The sequence below is a fragment of the Lepidochelys olivacea genome, assembly GCF_965140295.1.
Source record: "Lepidochelys olivacea isolate rLepOli2 genome assembly, chromosome: 2".
Lineage (NCBI taxonomy): Eukaryota > Metazoa > Chordata > Testudines > Cheloniidae > Lepidochelys > Lepidochelys olivacea.
This window is the reverse complement of record NC_140412.1, coordinates 187317715-187334918: the sequence shown is the minus strand read 5'-3', so window position 1 is coordinate 187334918 and position 17204 is coordinate 187317715. Positions and strand designations below refer to the sequence as shown.

Genomic DNA, 17204 nt, shown 5'->3' with positions numbered 1-17204 from the left:
TCTTAATAAATCACCCAATGATAGATGCAGGAGGGGGTGGCATCTGCAGACAGCCCATCTTCTGATCTGCATAGACCACAGTTAAACTGTTTTGGGCTAACACAAGGTGCGTTTGCCAACATCGGCACTCAGGAAAAGGCATTTCAACAACATGGGATGGGGAGGGAGGATGTTGAAAGGTGGGGGTGGCTTCTGGTCTCTGTGACCCCTAGGCAGTGGAGTTTGAAATTGTAACCAGAGTGGTCACTGTTGCAGAGAATGGGGCATTGTGGGACAGATGCTGAAAGACTGTTAGGGTTGACACAGGCCATGCAGTGTCTACACTCGCACTGCATTGACCTCAGTAGGACAACCATGGTTCCGCACCATCTAGGGAAGTGGTTTGACTGTGTTGATATAACAGGGCACTTATGTCAGCTGGAGACAAATTGGAGTGTGGACACATGCACAAATAACATGACGCAAGGTAACTTATGTCAACCTAACTTTGCAGTGTAGACCAGGCTTTAGAACAGCCTCCCAAGGGAAGTAGCTGAAGCCCCATCACTTGAGAGAAGATTTAAAACTAGATAGGCTAAAGTGATCCTGTATTGACAGGGAACTGGAATGGACGATCAAATGGGTCTTTTTCCCATCTAACTCCTATCAATCAAAAACCCATCCATAGGATGTGAACAGAATTTGGTCCAATAAAAGGTATTACCTCACCCACCTCATCTCCCTCTAAAGCAAGACTATAGACAAGGAGACAATGAATAGTTGGATAATGGAAGCTATTTAGGCCCTGATCCTGAAAACACTTAAGCACATGCTTAACCTTATTCACGTGAGCTATTCCATTAATGGGGACGATCTTCTTACGTGCTGATCCTATAGTCCTTACATAGGCATAGCTCTCATTTAAGTCCATGGAATTTTTCCTGCAGAATATGGCCCCTACCATATCAATCAACATGGACATGTTGATCTGCCTCTCCTACTGTTCTGTTTAATGCTCTGAGGTGTGGTAAGAGGATGCAGCCATCTTTTTTATGACCATCAAACAACATATGATCCAACTCCAGGCACAACACATTAGATACCCTCCTTAACAACAGAGAGATTCCCCCTCAGCCTGTCTTCACCACCACCACTCAAATATAAAACCCAACTAAGAACCACTCATGCATTCTGCTCTCCCTCCCCTTGATCTTCAATTTTCCTCATCTCCGTCCCTGCAATCACATTACATGACTCATCTCCTCAACCTGATAACATTGGACTCACTGTTCTCAGCTTGGATGTTCCATGTTACACACAGGTTTAATACAGTGACATTCCCTTTTCACTTGCACTCAGGAATATCAAAACCTTCAGCACATAGAGTGGCCTGGACACATGGTACATTACTTTGCATTTGTGCTTGATTAAGTTTAATTGTAGCACTAAAAATATTTTTAAAAAAGGTAACTCCTAAATAGATATCAGTAGGCAGTTCCAAAGTAAATTGAATGATCATTACAGAAGACACTTGTCTCCACCAGTGAACAATATTAACTTTTTATTAATTGCTTGGCACAGTAACAATCTTAGCATTCAATGTGTTATGCTTATAAAAAGCACATGGGATCTTTTCAGGGCAGAAGGCAATACGCCGCATTTATTGAAAATAACACAGTCAGCATATGCATTCAATCACACACACAGGTCCTGCAGATGGTCTTAATAGTTACCAGGCTGTTGTACCTCAAGTCAATCTAATGGCCAGTTAGATTGGGCACGAGTGAGGAGCTGGGTTCTGTCCGTCACAACCCAATGCTCTGAGGCTTTGCAGGACTGAACCCAGAATTTCATGGCAAAACACCCCATCTTTATAGCTGTAAATTCCCATTTGAGTTCATGCATTTTGCAATGTCATCCTGTAATCATTAGTCCTTAAATGGTGTTAATCTTGGGGTTGTCTGCTGTTACAGGATGACATTGCAAAATGCATGGTCTCAAGTGGGAATTTACAACTATAAAGATGGGAAGTTTTGCCATGAAATTCTGGGTTCAGTTCCCCAAAGCCTCGGAGCTTTGGATCACGACCGACAAAACCCAACTCCTCACTCGTGCCCAATCTAACTGGCCATTAGATTGACAGCCTGGTAACTATTAAGACCATCTGCAGGACGTGTGCATGCATATGCGAACTGTTATATTTTCAGTAAATGCGGCATATTGCCTTCTCCCCTGAAAAGATCCCGTGTGCTTTTTATAAGCATAACAAATGCATTCATTATATCAGTACTATGGATTTATAAACATGCATACTGATTCTCCAATTTATATGGTTTCTAATATAACTTTCACAAAAATTGATTGTAGGATTTGGGTATAGCTGCAATGGTGCTCCGAGTAGCCTTTTCAATAATTTTGCATTCTAGTAGAAAAGAAATCAAGATCAACAAAAATATTTAATTAAACCCCAAAGAAATACAGTCACAATTAAAAACAACAAAAATAGATGAAAAATGTTCAAAAAATGGTGAAAATATTCACAGAACAATTTAAAAATCACCTACTTATTTGTGGTAGGAGTCAATTTTCCATACTGATTTTTGTACACATATGTGTTTTCTTGGGAAGGGCAAGAGAGGAATCTAGATAAACAGTTTCTCAGTGAGCACTGAAATGTCAAACACAGAAACAACCACAGTGCCCACCTCCCATGGGAGGTAATTAGCTAGACAATTAGCTGCATAACATAGCAATAATCCTCAAATAATTTAATGATTAGAAAAAAGTGGTCAAGAGAGAATGCTTTGCACTACCAAGGGGGAGATATGGATTTTAACTCAGGTCTTTCACTGAGTTAAACAACAGGGGCTGGAGGCTATCATTGGGGGCTATCTACATATCTCATGCTGGTCAGGTAGCAGCAACACTAAGTCAGCCAGGGAAAGAGCAGTCAGAGAAACATAAGGCACACACACAAAAAGTGTATGATATAACTTGAGCCCCAGACATGTTTTGGGATCCTTCAGATGAAAGGTGTTCCAGGTCTTTCACAGGAGTGGGTGGGTGAAATTTTGTGGCCTCCGTTGCGCAGGAGGTCAGACTAGATGATCATAAAGGTCCCTTCTGACCTTAGTATCTATGAATCTATGAATACAAAGCATTTTGTGAAGGTGCAGTGTATTATCACTGTTTTAGACATTGGTAAACTGGGGAGAAGTGGTCCAGTGGTTAGGGGGTTAGCTTGGGACTTGGATTCAATTCCCCATCTCTGCCACAAGTTTCCTCTGTCTCGGTTCCTCATCTGCTAGAACTTCTCTACTCTCACAGGGTTGATGTGAGGAAGATTGTGAGGTGTTTCAGATACCCCAATAACGAGGGCCATCTGAGTTAGACAGAGGCACAGAACCATTTAATAAAGATGTTGGTTTGCCCAGAGCCAATTTTCAAGAACAAGAGGGTGCACAGTTTTGGTGGGTGGGAACAGAATAGAGAAATAGCTGGACAGTGTTTATATGAGGAGAGAGAATCCTGTATCAGCTTAAAGAATTAAAGGGACACTGTCAGATTTTAAAAAAATTAAAAATCCCTTATCTATACTTACTAATAGCATCTCAGATTAGAATACCTGGGAAAACAGTGAAAAAAAGTCTTATTTATTTTTGCACTTCAGTCAGCTTGGACAGTAAATATAAATTAATTCTACTTCAATTTTTGATTCTCATGCCCTAGAAAAATGTGGGAGAACCCAAAACAACCTGGTTTTATTTATATTAAAAACCAAACAAATATTAATTTTTTATCTATATTAAACTGCACTAAGAAACATGCCAGACTGAAGTACGGATTCAAACTCTAGACAGTGCTCTTTAAAGAGACACACAAAAAAAGGCCATTTTTTTCATAGCAGAACAATTAGAGGTCAGGGTGCTAGGAAGTCTATACACAAACAGAAGTTACAATAGAACATCAGAGTTCTAAACACCAAAGTTATGAACTGACCAGTCAACCACACACCTCATTTTGGAACCAGAAGTACACAAGCAGGCGGCAGCAGAGACAAAAACATAAAAATAAAAAGCAAATACCATACATACTGTGTTAAATGTAAACTACAAAATAAATGAAGGGAAAGTTTAAAAAAAAGATTTGACAATGTAAGGAAAAGGTTTCTGTGCTTGTTTCATGTAAATTAAGATGGATAAAAGCAGCATTTTTCTTCAGCATAGTAAAGTTTAAAAGTTGTATGAAGTCAATGTTCAGTTGTAAACTTTTGAAAGAACAACCATAACGTTTTGTTCATTTTGAACATTTCAGAGTTTGAACAACTTCCATTCCCGAGGTTTTCATAACTCTGAGGTTCTACTGTACTTGCTATCTAATCTAGTTCTGGTCAAGGGAAAACATTAATTTACAATCTAGATAATGTTAAAGTAAGTTCAAAGTTTCAAGTACCTTTCCTTTGAGTCACAGCAGCTTTGTTTTTAAGTTCTCTCTCTCCCCAGTTGCTGGGTAAAAAAAACCTACCCAAAACAGAAAGAAGAAACTTACTATATACAATGGAAAGAAACTAACTAAACCTACCCAAATAATATAACTGGGGAAAAAAAGTCCCGTCCCCACCACTAATTCTTTCAATTGTAGATTTTAAGGTTATGTCTACATTAGAGACCTTACAGTGGCACAGCTGTACCTCTGCAGCTGTGCCACTGTAAGGTCTCCTGTGTAGCTGCTTTATGCTGACAGGAAAGAGCTCTTCTGTCAGCTTAATTAAACCACCCCCAACGAGTGGCGATAGCTACGTCGGCAGGAGAGTGTCTCCCATCAACATAGCGCTGTCCACACTGGAGCTTCTGTTGGTGAAACTTATGTTGGTCGGGGGTATTTTTTTCTACACCCCTGACCGACAAAAGGGCTAGTGTAGACATGGCGTAAGTGTTACTCATACCAATGGTAAAGTACTGAATGCTCACACTGAAGTGGGAGTTTTAAGTTAACAATGTCCCTTTTATAAGACCTTTATTAGATACTCACTAGATGACCGGTTACATTTAGGCAAAACAAGGAAGCTGTTTCCACCCGGCCCCACTATAAAAGTCTCTCCAATTGTTATGATTTAGGTTTTTATCTAGATTTTAAAGGAGCAAATGCACAGGGCCTAAGGTTGTCAACCCTCCAGGATTTTTCTGGAGTCTGCAGGAATTAAAAGATTAATCTTTAATTAAAGATTAGGTCATGTGATGAAACCTCCAGGAATATATCCAACCAAAATTGGCAACCCTAGCACAGGCATCGTACTTTACTGGTCATTTTGCAGTAGCACCTACAGGCACCCCATACAAATTTTAAACAGAATCCTTGTTATCACCTAAAAATACCCCGTTCACTTCCCATTGTAGGACAACTCGATAAACCTCAATGAAGACTTTGTAGAGCACTGTGCAAAATTTGCATCCACAGTTTCACCACACTTCCCAGTGGGTGAACTCTACATCATCATCATGAGTTAGGCGGCACTCCACCAATAAACAAGTGAAAAATGGAATGTGAACTAATAACAGATTACAGATATTAAACATGCACAGTAAGCACACTTAAAACGAAACACTGATCTCATGGTGATCTCTTTAAAATGCAGGATATCAATAGCACAAATAACTCATCTGATTGATTTATTCATCGCTTCCACTCATCTGTGATGGGTGTTTGATAAGCTTACTACTATGTGGCAGAAGAAACAGTGCTTTCTGCACAAAGATCAGCATCAGACTTACAGAACCAAGTCCATCACTGCTCTAACTTCACTGGCTTCCCCGGAGTTACATCAGGGATGGACTTGGCTTGGGGACTTATGAATCAAACCGTCAGTTATACTGGCTGATAGATGACACAGAATTTTTAAGTTGGCAGACCATTCAGGGAGAGTGCAGGATGATCTCCGTTATTTCAGCTCTGCTGCCCAGCCTCATTGGAATTCCATAATACATAGTCCCCGGGCTGACATATACGAAAGTGCTCTGCCCAACTTTATACAAGCCAACAAAGAAGGGATTCAGCAAATAGGCACCAGCATTCAGAGGGAATATTTGCCCACCGTGAGTGTGGCCAGAAAGAATCAAATTTATGTCTGGGTGATCTTGGAGAGCCCATTTTGCAGCCAGTGGCTGATGAGCCAGAAGTACTATTGCATGATCAGCACTGCAGTCAACTAGGGCTTTTTTTAAATCCATGCCATGCCCAGAATAGCGCATAACCTGAGCTTCAATATCATCAACCCCAGCCAGACAGAACCAATCATTGCTGCTCCTTGGAGAAGAGATCTTCACATTCTCATTGTGGAGTGGATGAATGTTAAATGACTTCAGTAATTCAAACCAGCTGTTGACATCAGAAGTATAATACTCGTGGTTTCCAGTGACAAAGTAAGTTCCCAATGGGGAATTAAGCTCACTAAGAGGTTCAACAGCAGGTCGGATGGCCATCACTTCAGAATCTGATAGATCACCTACAATCACAGTGATATCGGGTTTTAAAGCTTTGACCATCTGCACAACCATTGCAAGTTTAGTCTTCCCTACAGTGGGTCCCAGGTGGATATCTGATAGCAACACCACCTTCAGGCCATCCATGGACAAAGGCAGTTTGTGAACAGGAATCACCACTGAGGTCACTGCAGGAGGCTGGGAGGCATTCAACAACCCAACAGCAGTCAGAGCAACTGTCACCATAACAACCAAAACAGGTTTCATCACAGTTTTACTACTCTTATTGATACCACTTGTCTTAGCACCTCTGCTGACCAAGAGTTTATAAACTTGCTCTACAGAGCCCAGAGTGAAGAGAAAGAAAATAAGGATTATATAGGCTCCTAGACATGTGTAAGAAGCTAAGGAAAAGAAATAGGGCTCTTCTGCAACAAGAAACAGCAATGTAAAAAAGCTTGAGTGTGCCAAAGCTAGAAACGTTAGCACAGCTATTTTCCATGGTAGGAAACAATAGGAGTAAGCAGCTGAAAGCCTGTAGAATGTGGTCACTATACATCTCCAGATGTAAAGAGAACCTATGAGCATCAGCGCATTAACAAACAGTGCCATCTGTAATCTCCGCAGCCACCTCTGTGTACCGAACTCAAGTTGCTCTGCCAGGAAGGTCTGGGATATCATCATGGAGAAGAAGACAACTCCAGCAGCCACTGCAGCCTTTGCTTCAAGCGGCAATTGCTTGAAGGAGATCATCTCTACCGATTGACAGTCCCTGCACCTTCCTGTTCTGTTTGAGTTTCCAGTAGGTAAGAATGTGGTTGTGAAGGGACTTCTTGGTCAACTTGGCCTGCAACCAGGAACCAACAACAGCTTTTTGATATTAAGACATACAATCCCCCCTTCCCAGTCTAGAAACCAGAGAGAGATATTATTTGGCACCCACCACCCAGGACACCAAGGCTGGTGGAGAGACCACTATCACTATCAAGGATAGCTATAAAAGATTTAACAACTTAGAATAAAAAGCATCTAGAACTCTGACAACCCAGTCCTGATCTCTATAGTCTCCCATCCTCAACATTCCCATTGATAAGTTAGCACAAAAACCTGTGAATACTAAACCAGTAATACGAATTCTCCTCACAATTTCGGGATATTGTCTCACAAATCATACAGTGATGATTGCTTTCCAATAACCAATAAAATATTACCAAACCCTGCTTACTCCATCCAAGAAACACAGCTACAGTTAATTAACACTTTGCACTCACTACCTAATCTGCTTCCCTCGCACAACACCATCTCCATTCCAACACGACACCATTCCATGAGAGTAGGTGTCACTGGTACATAATGTTGCGGTCTCAAGAGCCCAACCAAAAAAAAAAATCATCACTGACCCATGATGGTGACTACATTCACCTCAGAATAATGACATAACCATCAATCATTCAGTTCCAGCCTTCAGCCATTCAGGATCACTGGAGCACAAACACAGAGCATGCAAACCACTTCCCACAGCTCATCCCTTACTTCTGCTCTTCAGATGAGCCATAGGGGAAAAAATGAGACCTGCACATGCACAAAAATCCCTATGAGACAGCCTGGTAAAGTTGTTATGAAAATTTGCCAGCCCAGGCCGAAAAATATACAGCCCTGCACTTCTCAAGATGATAGTTTACTCATTTATGGTGAGCAGAATTTTGAAAGCTAGTTTAAATTATATAATTAGTACGGTCACCAGTCCCTTCCACACCTGCATATTCTAGGCCAGGATTTATGGAGACTCTGTATCAACCTGGTCTGGTCTGGGAGCTAAAGAACTACTGAGACCTAGACCATCCTTGTCTATACCCTGCAGCCTCAATAAATAAACCCCATTTATATGCATTCTGATGATATTCTGTCTCTCCCCCACCCCCTTTTTATTTTTAAGCCAAGAGGCCACGACACTGATTATTTAAAGTTTTAAACTAGTGTTTGCTTTTTCAAAATAATTAAAAAGACCACATACTGTGTTAGAAGCTGCTGTCGGTTTAAACCAGAACTTCTCATGGAGTTACTTTGCTTTTTATTGTGTGTTAACATTCTTTAGAATATGTATACAACATTAAAACAGACGATTATTTAAAAAAATGCTAAGGGTTTACTTCAAATGCATAAACCCAGAAGAAATGCTGCATTAGAACTCCCATAGTACTCTTCACTCAGGCCTTAAGCTTAAGTATTGCAACTCATATAGGCCATTAGCAAGACTGTGTAACTCTGGATGCAATCTGATGCAAATCTATATAGAAAGAGCAAGTAGCATGATAAAGCATGTTAAAAAAGGCAGAGAAAAGGCAGATACCCTTCCCCGTTCTCAACCCACGCTAGTAAATTAATGTTTTCTACCTGGTATATTGTCAGAACTCTGACACCATCAGACAAGTGCAGAACAGCACAAAAACAAATTCAAGACAGACAATTAAAGATCTAGAGTCATCTAATGTATAACTTGTCACGATAGATTCTGAATAATAAAGGCTAAAATATGCCTACCAAGAGGCAGGGGGCTTTTTTAATGACAATTCATGGCTTTCAGGATATCCTCGATTTTTTCTTTATTCTGGATGAGAGTTCAGAAAGCAATGAGCAAAGCTAAGGCCTTGTCCACACTGGCAAGTCGCCGCGCAGTAAAGCAACTTTCTGCGGTGTAATTCCTGAGGTGCACACGCTGCCAAGCCACTTTGTGCGCCGAAGTTCCTCAGTTGCAGCGTTGAAAAACAAAACAAAGAAAACCCCACAACCCACCCACAAACACCCACCTTGATGAGAGTTGTAAGCCTTAAAGCTCAGAAGCTCTTGCACTGTATTAGCAGTGTAAACACATTACAGCGCACAAAGCAATCAATTGGCCTCCAGAAGTGTTGTGGTTGCTCTGCTCATTGTTTTGAATTCTGCTGGAGACCTGCACCCCTCCCAAGCTGGGGAGGGAGGCGGGGGCTGATATCAAGGTTTCCCCCACCCCCTGCCTCAGGACTGCTTGCTTCCTGCCGCTGTCTGCTGACACACACTGTCCCCCAAAACACACTGTCTCTCCTCCCACCTCTGTACACACACACACCCCCCCTCCCTGTCACACTCTGCCCCAGCCCCGCCTTCAGTTGAAAAGCAGCTCACAATGTAGTCGGATGCCCATGGAACAATGGGATTGGGAAACCTGCATCATGTGATGCTGTGCCTGCCCCATGAGGCATTGGAAACCCTTCCCAAAGCACCCTGCGGGCCAGTTGCGCAGTGGAATAGCTACCACAATGCACTGCTCTCTTTGCCATTGCAAGAACTGCTAATGTGGATGCGCTCCACCATCACAAGGAGCACAGTGTGGACACACAACAGAGGTTTAATTCCAGCACTTTCATAAAAGTCGTATAACTTGTTGCGCAGAAAGTTGCCAGTGTAGGCATACCCTAAATGTATCACTAAACAAGGTGCCACAAAATCTGCTTGCTGTAAGACAAAAAATTGCAAACACTGCCTCAAAAAAGGTCAGCCTCAAAGCTTCATAACCAAGCGAGGAGAAAGTGGGCAGGATTCTACTAAGAAAAGTAACAGTGTTTAAGGATATGTCTTCACTGGCAACATTAAAGCCGTGCCACAGCAGGACTTTAACATGGCTGTGGAGTCGCAGCACCAGCACTGCGAGAGAGCTCTCCCAGTGCTGTGTAAGAAAACAAAACCAAAACACCATCCCCACAAGGGGAGCAGCTCCTAGCGCTGCGGTATGGTCTACACTGCCACTTTACAGCACGGAAACTTGGAGCGCTCACCAAGGTGTTTTCTCACACCCCTGAGCGAGAAAGGTGCAGCACTGTAAAGTGGCAGTGTAGACAAGGCCGTAGCAACCCGCATCTGTCCTGTCCACCAACCAAGCTGAATAAAGGAGCAGTAGGCTCCAGCCATCTCCTCAGGCATCAGGTCCCTATTGGACTTGGGTGGAGAGTTAGACAGCCCCTTGCACATTTGCACAGCTTGAGGAGTGGGGAGACACAGACACACCTGTTCTCGGGAAACACAGACCTGGTTGCCCCGAGACACTACCCTGCTCCATATGCTTTACACCCTCTAGCCAACCCACCAGGTAGAGAATGGAATCTGGGCTCAGAGGACACGAGGAGTGCCTGCCACACATCCAACTCATGCACCCCACCTCCTGCAGTCAGCCCCGAGGAGGAGGTGGTGGGGAGCCAAACAACTGTACCTAGGCCCCAACTCAGCCCCCTCCATATTTGCAGTGCGTGTAAATAAAAAGAAATGGGAGGGGATGGGGCTCCAAATTCCTCTCCAGGGAGTACTTCCCCTGCTCCCCAGCCGCGTCTCTACACATGATCCCCCTGCGCAGCCACGGACGCCCTCAAAGCAACTCAGCACCCGCAAGGCGCCCTCCACCTCCCGCAGCGCAAGGGGACGGCACGGGCCGTGCCCGCTTCCGCAGGAGCCCAGCCAGGGACGGGAGCCCCGCGCCCCAGCACGGCAGCTCTGCGCGCTCACTCCCCGGGGAAACACTTACAGCTCCGCCGAGCCCCACGGGAAGCAGCACGACCAGCGCGGCGGCGCGGAGCAGAAGGCGAAGCATGGTCGTCCGGAGACGCCGGCCGCTGGGACCCGCCCCATCCCAGCCGCGTCTCCGGACTCCCCGGAGTCAGCTGACGGGGAGACGCGGCTGCGCCGCCCCCCTGCCTGCAGCGCCGCGCCACGCCGCTCACCCAGGGCAGGACTATAAAAGCCCCCGGCACAGACGCACAGCACGGGGCGGGACAGGGGGATCCGCACCTCCCCGCACGTGGCCCAAAGGACACTGCAGCTCCTGATCGAAAGGAAAGGGAAGGCGGGAGCTGCTAACAGCACCACACTTCCAAGGCCTCGCTTCCTTCCCCTCCCCTAACAGGTATTCCCAAACCCAGGACCTCTCCGGCCCCGGTATACACCAGAAGAAACGAAACTACGATTCCAAACATTGGCAATTTCAGCATGCCATTTTCACACACACCGTCACCACACCCGAGGCAACCCCACCCCCAGGGGAAGCGCACCGCCCGGGACGGGGCTGCCGCCCGCCCGCACACCCGCTCCCGCCCCTCACCTGCACGCACCTCGCAGGGGCAGCTCCCGCACAGCCCGCTCGCCTTTCCTCACAGCTCCCGGTCCTCGCCACAGCTCTCACGCCTCCCTGGGGACGCCCTCCCGCACTTGGCCTGCCTTTTGCTCGCTCCGGGAAACCCGGGACGCGCCCCCCGGGGGCCTCCCCCTGACCCGTCTCCCGCTTCGCAAGGCCCCGGGGGAGGCAGGATGGGCCACCGCCGCCTCCTCAGGGAGACCAGCCCAGAGGCGACCAGCACCCACCTTTCCCACTTACCGGCCCCGAAGCCGAGGCAGGGACTGCTCCAGGCCCGCAGGCAGCCTTCCCGGCCAAAAGGACAGCGGCTGCCTCCCTCCCCTCACTTTCAAAGGGCCAGCTGCCAAGGAGGCAGGCTGGCAAAGGGCTTCCCTCAACCAGCCAGCCCAAAGGCCTGGGCTGCGCCGCACGGCAAGGCTTCTGGCTTTCCTTTCTCCCAGCCTCCAGAGGCGGGCAGGGAGCGCGAGGGCAGACAGGCCTTGGGGCGCCTGCCGCCGCTTCGGCCACCTGGCCTCCCACACCTGCTGCCAAGGGGGCAAGAGCGCCGCCTGGTAAGAAAAACAAAGACGCCACGGGGCCGGGCGCCCCAAGCCCTCGCCCTGGGCTGCGGCGGGCGAGGTGGCTACGGCCTGCGAGACCTCTGCGCAAGCAAGCGAGGACCAGGCGGCAAAAGCCTGTGCCGCAGGGAGACCTGCAGCCGGGCAGCGGCAGGGGCCGGCAAAAGCCTACAGCACCCAGTATTCCCAGGAGGTCTCCCATCCAAGTACTAACCAAGCCCGACCCTGCTTAGCTTCCGAGATCAGACGAGATCGGGCGTGTTCAGGGTGGTATGGCCATAGACGCTGCTGCCTGCCGCTTTGCCTGCCTTTAAGCGAGCCCACACACACCGCCCTGCCTGCTCCACGCCTTCACCCCCCGCCCCCACACCGGCTCCGCAACGCGCTCACGCACGCGCGCACGCACGCACGCACGCAACACCGGACTCGCACCCCAGCCTCCACACACCCAGGCTCACGCCCCGCAGCACCATACGCACCCCACGACCCCCGGCCCACACGCACCGCGACCAACCCTCCTCCCCACCCCCCACAAATACACCCCCGCTCCCCTCTCACCACGCACTCCCTCCTCACATGACGCCCTCACAAACTGCACGCACACACACGCACGCACACACCCCGACACAAAACCCCCAGGGGAAGCGCACCGCCCGGGACGGGGCTGCCGCCCGCCCGCACGCCCGCTCCCACCCCTCACCTGCACGCACCTCGCAGGGGCAGCTCCCGCACAGCCCGCTCGCCTTTCCTCACAGCTCCCGGTCCTCACCACAGCTCTCACGCCTCCCTGGGGACGCCCTCCCGCACTTGGCCTGCCTTTTGCTCGCTCCGGGAAACCCGGGACGCCCCCCCGGGGGCCTCCCCCTGACCCGTCTCCCGCTTCGCAAGGCCCCGGGGGAGGCAGGATGGGCCACCGCCGCCTCCTCAGGGAGACCAGCCCAGAGGCGACCAGCACCCACCTTTCCCACTTACCGGCCCCGAAGCCGAGGCAGGGACTGCTCCAGGCCCGCAGGCAGCCTTCCCGGCCAAAAGGACAGCGGCTGCCTCCCTCCCCTCACTTTCAAAGGGCCAGCTGCCAAGGAGGCAGGCTGGCAAAGGGCTTCCCTCAACCAGCCAGCCCAAAGGCCCGGGCTGCGCCGCACGGCAAGGCTTCTGGCTTTCCTTTCTCCCAGCCTCCAGAGGCGGGCAGGGAGCGCGAGGGCAGACAGGCCTTGGGGCGCCTGCCGCCGCTTCGGCCACCTGGCCTCCCACACCTGCTGCCAAGGGGGCAAGAGCGCCGCCTGGTAAGAAAAACAAAGACGCCACGGGGCCGGGCGCCCCAAGCCCTCGCCCTGGGCTGCGGCGGGCGAGGTGGCTACGGCCTGCGAGACCTCTGCGCAAGCAAGCGAGGACCAGGCGGCAAAAGCCTGTGCCGCAGGGAGACCTGCAGCCGGGCAGCGGCAGGGGCCGGCAAAAGCCTACAGCACCCAGTATTCCCAGGAGGTCTCCCATCCAAGTACTAACCAAGCCCGACCCTGCTTAGCTTCCGAGATCAGACGAGATCGGGCGTGTTCAGGGTGGTATGGCCGTAGACGCTGCTGCCTGCCGCTTTGCCTGCCTTTAAGCGAGCCCACACACACCGCCCTGCCTGCTCCACGCCTTCACCCCCCGCCCCCACACCGGCTCCGCAACGCGCTCACGCACACGCGCACGCACGCACGCACGCAACACCGGCCTCGCACCCCAGCCTCCACACACCCAGGCTCACGCCCCGCAGCACCATACGCACCCCACGACCCCCGGCCCACACGCACCGCGACCAACCCTCCTCCCCACCCCCCACAAATACACCCCCGCTCCCCTCTCACCACGCACTCCCTCCTCACATGACGCCCTCACAAACTGCACGCACACACACGCACGCACACACCCCGACACAAAACCCCCAGGGGAAGCGCACCGCCCGGGACGGGGCTGCCGCCCGCCCGCACGCCCGCTCCCGCCCCTCACCTGCACGCACCTCGCAGGGGCAGCTCCCGCACAGCCCGCTCGCCTTTCCTCACAGCTCCCGGTCCTCGCCACAGCTCTCACGCCTCCCTGGGGACGCCCTCCCGCACTTGGCCTGCCTTTTGCTCGCTCCGGGAAACCCGGGACGCGCCCCCCGGGGGCCTCCCCCTGACCCGTCTCCCGCTTCGCAAGGCCCCGGGGGAGGCAGGATGGGCCACCGCCGCCTCCTCAGGGAGACCAGCCCAGAGGCGACCAGCACCCACCTTTCCCACTTAACGGCCCCGAAGCCGAGGCAGGGACTGCTCCAGGCCCGCAGGCAGCCTTCCCGGCCAAAAGGACAGCGGCTGCCTCCCTCCCCTCACTTTCAAAGGGCCAGCTGCCAAGGAGGCAGGCTGGCAAAGGGCTTCCCTCAACCAGCCAGCCCAAAGGCCCGGGCTGCGCCGCACGGCAAGGCTTCTGGCTTTCCTTTCTCCCAGCCTCCAGAGGCGGGCAGGGAGCGCGAGGGCAGACAGGCCTTGGGGCGCCTGCCGCCGCTTCGGCCACCTGGCCTCCCACACCTGCTGCCAAGGGGGCAAGAGCGCCGCCTGGTAAGAAAAACAAAGACGCCACGGGGCCGGGCGCCCCAAGCCCTCGCCCTGGGCTGCGGCGGGCGAGGTGGCTACGGCCTGCGAGACCTCTGCGCAAGCAAGCGAGGACCAGGCGGCAAAAGCCTGTGCCGCAGGGAGACCTGCAGCCGGGCAGCGGCAGCGGCCGGCAAAAGCCTACAGCACCCAGTATTCCCAGGAGGTCTCCCATCCAAGTACTAACCAGGCCCGACCCTGCTTAGCTTCCGAGATCAGACGAGATCGGGCGTGTTCAGGGTGGTATGGCCGTAGACGCTGCTGCCTGCCGCTTTGCCTGCCTTTAAGCGAGCCCACACACACCGCCCTGCCTGCTCCACGCCTTCACCCCCCGCCCCCACACCGGCACCGCAACGCGCTCACGCACGCGCGCACGCACGCACGCACGCAACACCGGCCTCGCACCCCAGCCTCCACACACCCAGGCTCACGCCCCGCAGCACCATACGCACCCCACGACCCCCGGCCCACACGCACCGCGACCAACCCTCCTCCCCACCCCCCACAAATACACCCCCGCTCCCCTCTCACCACGCACTCCCTCCTCACATGACGCCCTCACAAACTGCACGCACACACACGCACGCACACACCCCGACACAAAACCCCCAGGGGAAGCGCACCGCCCGGGACGGGGCTGCCGCCCGCCCGCACGCCCGCTCCCGCCCCTCACCTGCACGCACCTCGCAGGGGCAGCTCCCGCACAGCCCGCTCGCCTTTCCTCACAGCTCCCGGTCCTCGCCACAGCTCTCACGCCTCCCTGGGGACGCCCTCCCGCACTTGGCCTGCCTTTTGCTCGCTCCGGGATACCCGGGACGCGCCCCCCGGGGGCCTCCCCCTGACCCGTCTCCCGCTTCGCAAGGCCCCGGGGGAGGCAGGATGGGCCACCGCCGCCTCCTCAGGGAGACCAGCCCAGAGGCGACCAGCACCCACCTTTCCCACTTAACGGCCCCGAAGCCGAGGCAGGGACTGCTCCAGGCCCGCAGGCAGCCTTCCCGGCCAAAAGGACAGCGGCTGCCTCCCTCCCCTCACTTTCAAAGGGCCAGCTGCCAAGGAGGCAGGCTGGCAAAGGGCTTCCCTCAACCAGCCAGCCCAAAGGCCCGGGCTGCGCCGCACGGCAAGGCTTCTGGCTTTCCTTTCTCCCAGCCTCCAGAGGCGGGCAGGGAGCGCGAGGGCAGACAGGCCTTGGGGCGCCTGCCGCCGCTTCGGCCACCTGGCCTCCCACACCTGCTGCCAAGGGGGCAAGAGCGCCGCCTGGTAAGAAAAACAAAGACGCCACGGGGCCGGGCGCCCCAAGCCCTCGCCCTGGGCTGCGGCGGGCGAGGTGGCTACGGCCTGCGAGACCTCTGCGCAAGCAAGCGAGGACCAGGCGGCAAAAGCCTGTGCCGCAGGGAGACCTGCAGCCGGGCAGCGGCAGGGGCCGGCAAAAGCCTACAGCACCCAGTATTCCCAGGAGGTCTCCCATCCAAGTACTAACCAAGCCCGACCCTGCTTAGCTTCCGAGATCAGACGAGATCGGGCGTGTTCAGGGTGGTATGGCCGTAGACGCTGCTGCCTGCCGCTTTGCCTGCCTTTAAGCGAGCCCACACACACCGCCCTGCCTGCTCCACGCCTTCACCCCCCGCCCCCACACCGGCTCCGCAACGCGCTCACGCACGCACGCACGCACGCACGCAACACCGGCCTCGCACCCCAGCCTCCACACACCCAGGCTCACGCCCCGCAGCACCATACGCACCCCACGACCCCCGGCCCACACGCACCGCGACCAACCCTCCTCCCCACCCCCCACAAATACACCCCCGCTCCCCTCTCACCACGCACTCCCTCCTCACATGACGCCCTCACAAACTGCACGCACACACACGCACGCACACACCCCGACACAAAACCCCCAGGGGAAGCGCACCGCCCGGGACGGGGCTGCCGCCCGCCCGCACGCCCGCTCCCGCCCCTCACCTGCACGCACCTCGCAGGGGCAGCTCCCGCACAGCCCGCTCGCCTTTCCTCACAGCTCCCGGTCCTCGCCACAGCTCTCACGCCTCCCTGGGGACGCCCTCCCGCACTTGGCCTGCCTTTTGCTCGCTCCGGGAAACCCGGGACGCGCCCCCCGGGGGCCTCCCCCTGACCCGTCTCCCGCTTCGCAAGGCCCCGGGGGAGGCAGGATGGGCCACCGCCGCCTCCTCAGGGAGACCAGCCCAGAGGCGACCAGCACCCACCTTTCCCACTTACCGGCCCCGAAGCCGAGGCAGGGACTGCTCCAGGCCCGCAGGCAGCCTTCCCGGCCAAAAGGACAGCGGCTGCCTCCCTCCCCTCACTTTCAAAGGGCCAGCTGCCAAGGAGGCAGGCTGGCAAAGGGCTTCCCTCAACCAGCCAGCCCAAAGGCCCGGGCTGCGCCGCACGGCAAGGCTTCTGGCTTTCCTTT

At 52.7% G+C, this 17204-nt stretch overlaps 2 protein-coding genes across 6 annotated transcripts in view; both read right to left on the bottom strand.

The window, feature by feature from the left end:
- Positions 1–14984, bottom strand: part of GLB1 (galactosidase beta 1) — a 69713-nt gene extending 54729 nt beyond the window's left edge. Inside the window, exon 1 of one of the 3 annotated variants that reach the window (XM_084620621.1) lies at positions 14967–14984. Coding sequence is in view for 1 of the 3 variants with exons in the window: in XM_084620619.1 (XP_084476745.1) it covers positions 11011–11076 (66 nt within the window). In the remaining 2 variants the exon portion in view is untranslated. Of the gene's footprint in view, positions 1–4431; positions 4500–11010; positions 11126–14966 lie in introns of those variants that run through there. The other 2 variants (XM_084620619.1, XM_084620620.1) reach the window with 2 other exon arrangements.
- On the bottom strand, positions 4432–11131 carry TMPPE (transmembrane protein with metallophosphoesterase domain). Of its 3 annotated transcripts, XR_014710428.1 has the most exons (3): positions 11011–11131; positions 5751–7305; positions 4432–4499 (listed from the first exon to the last, which is right to left on the bottom strand). XR_014710428.1 is itself a non-coding variant. In XM_084620622.1 (2 exons), exon 2 carries the CDS (start codon positions 7209–7211, stop codon positions 5892–5894), a length of 1320 nt encoding a protein of 439 aa, XP_084476748.1. In that variant the 5' UTR covers positions 7212–7305; positions 11011–11131; the 3' UTR covers positions 4511–5891. The 3 variants fall into 3 exon arrangements, 2 of the variants coding, with proteins under 2 accessions (XP_084476748.1, XP_084476749.1); XM_084620622.1 differs by lacking the exon at positions 4432–4499 and having other exon boundaries at positions 4511–7305; XM_084620623.1 differs by lacking the exons at positions 4432–4499; positions 11011–11131 and adding an exon at positions 7881–7911 and having other exon boundaries at positions 4511–7305.
- Positions 14985–17204: the final 2220 nt, after the last annotated feature.

Excerpts from the sequence above, each read along its gene's own strand:
- TMPPE (XM_084620622.1), bottom strand. The coding sequence starts at position 7,211 with ATGATCTCCTTCAAGCAATTGCCGCTTGAAGCAAAGGCTGCAGTGGCT.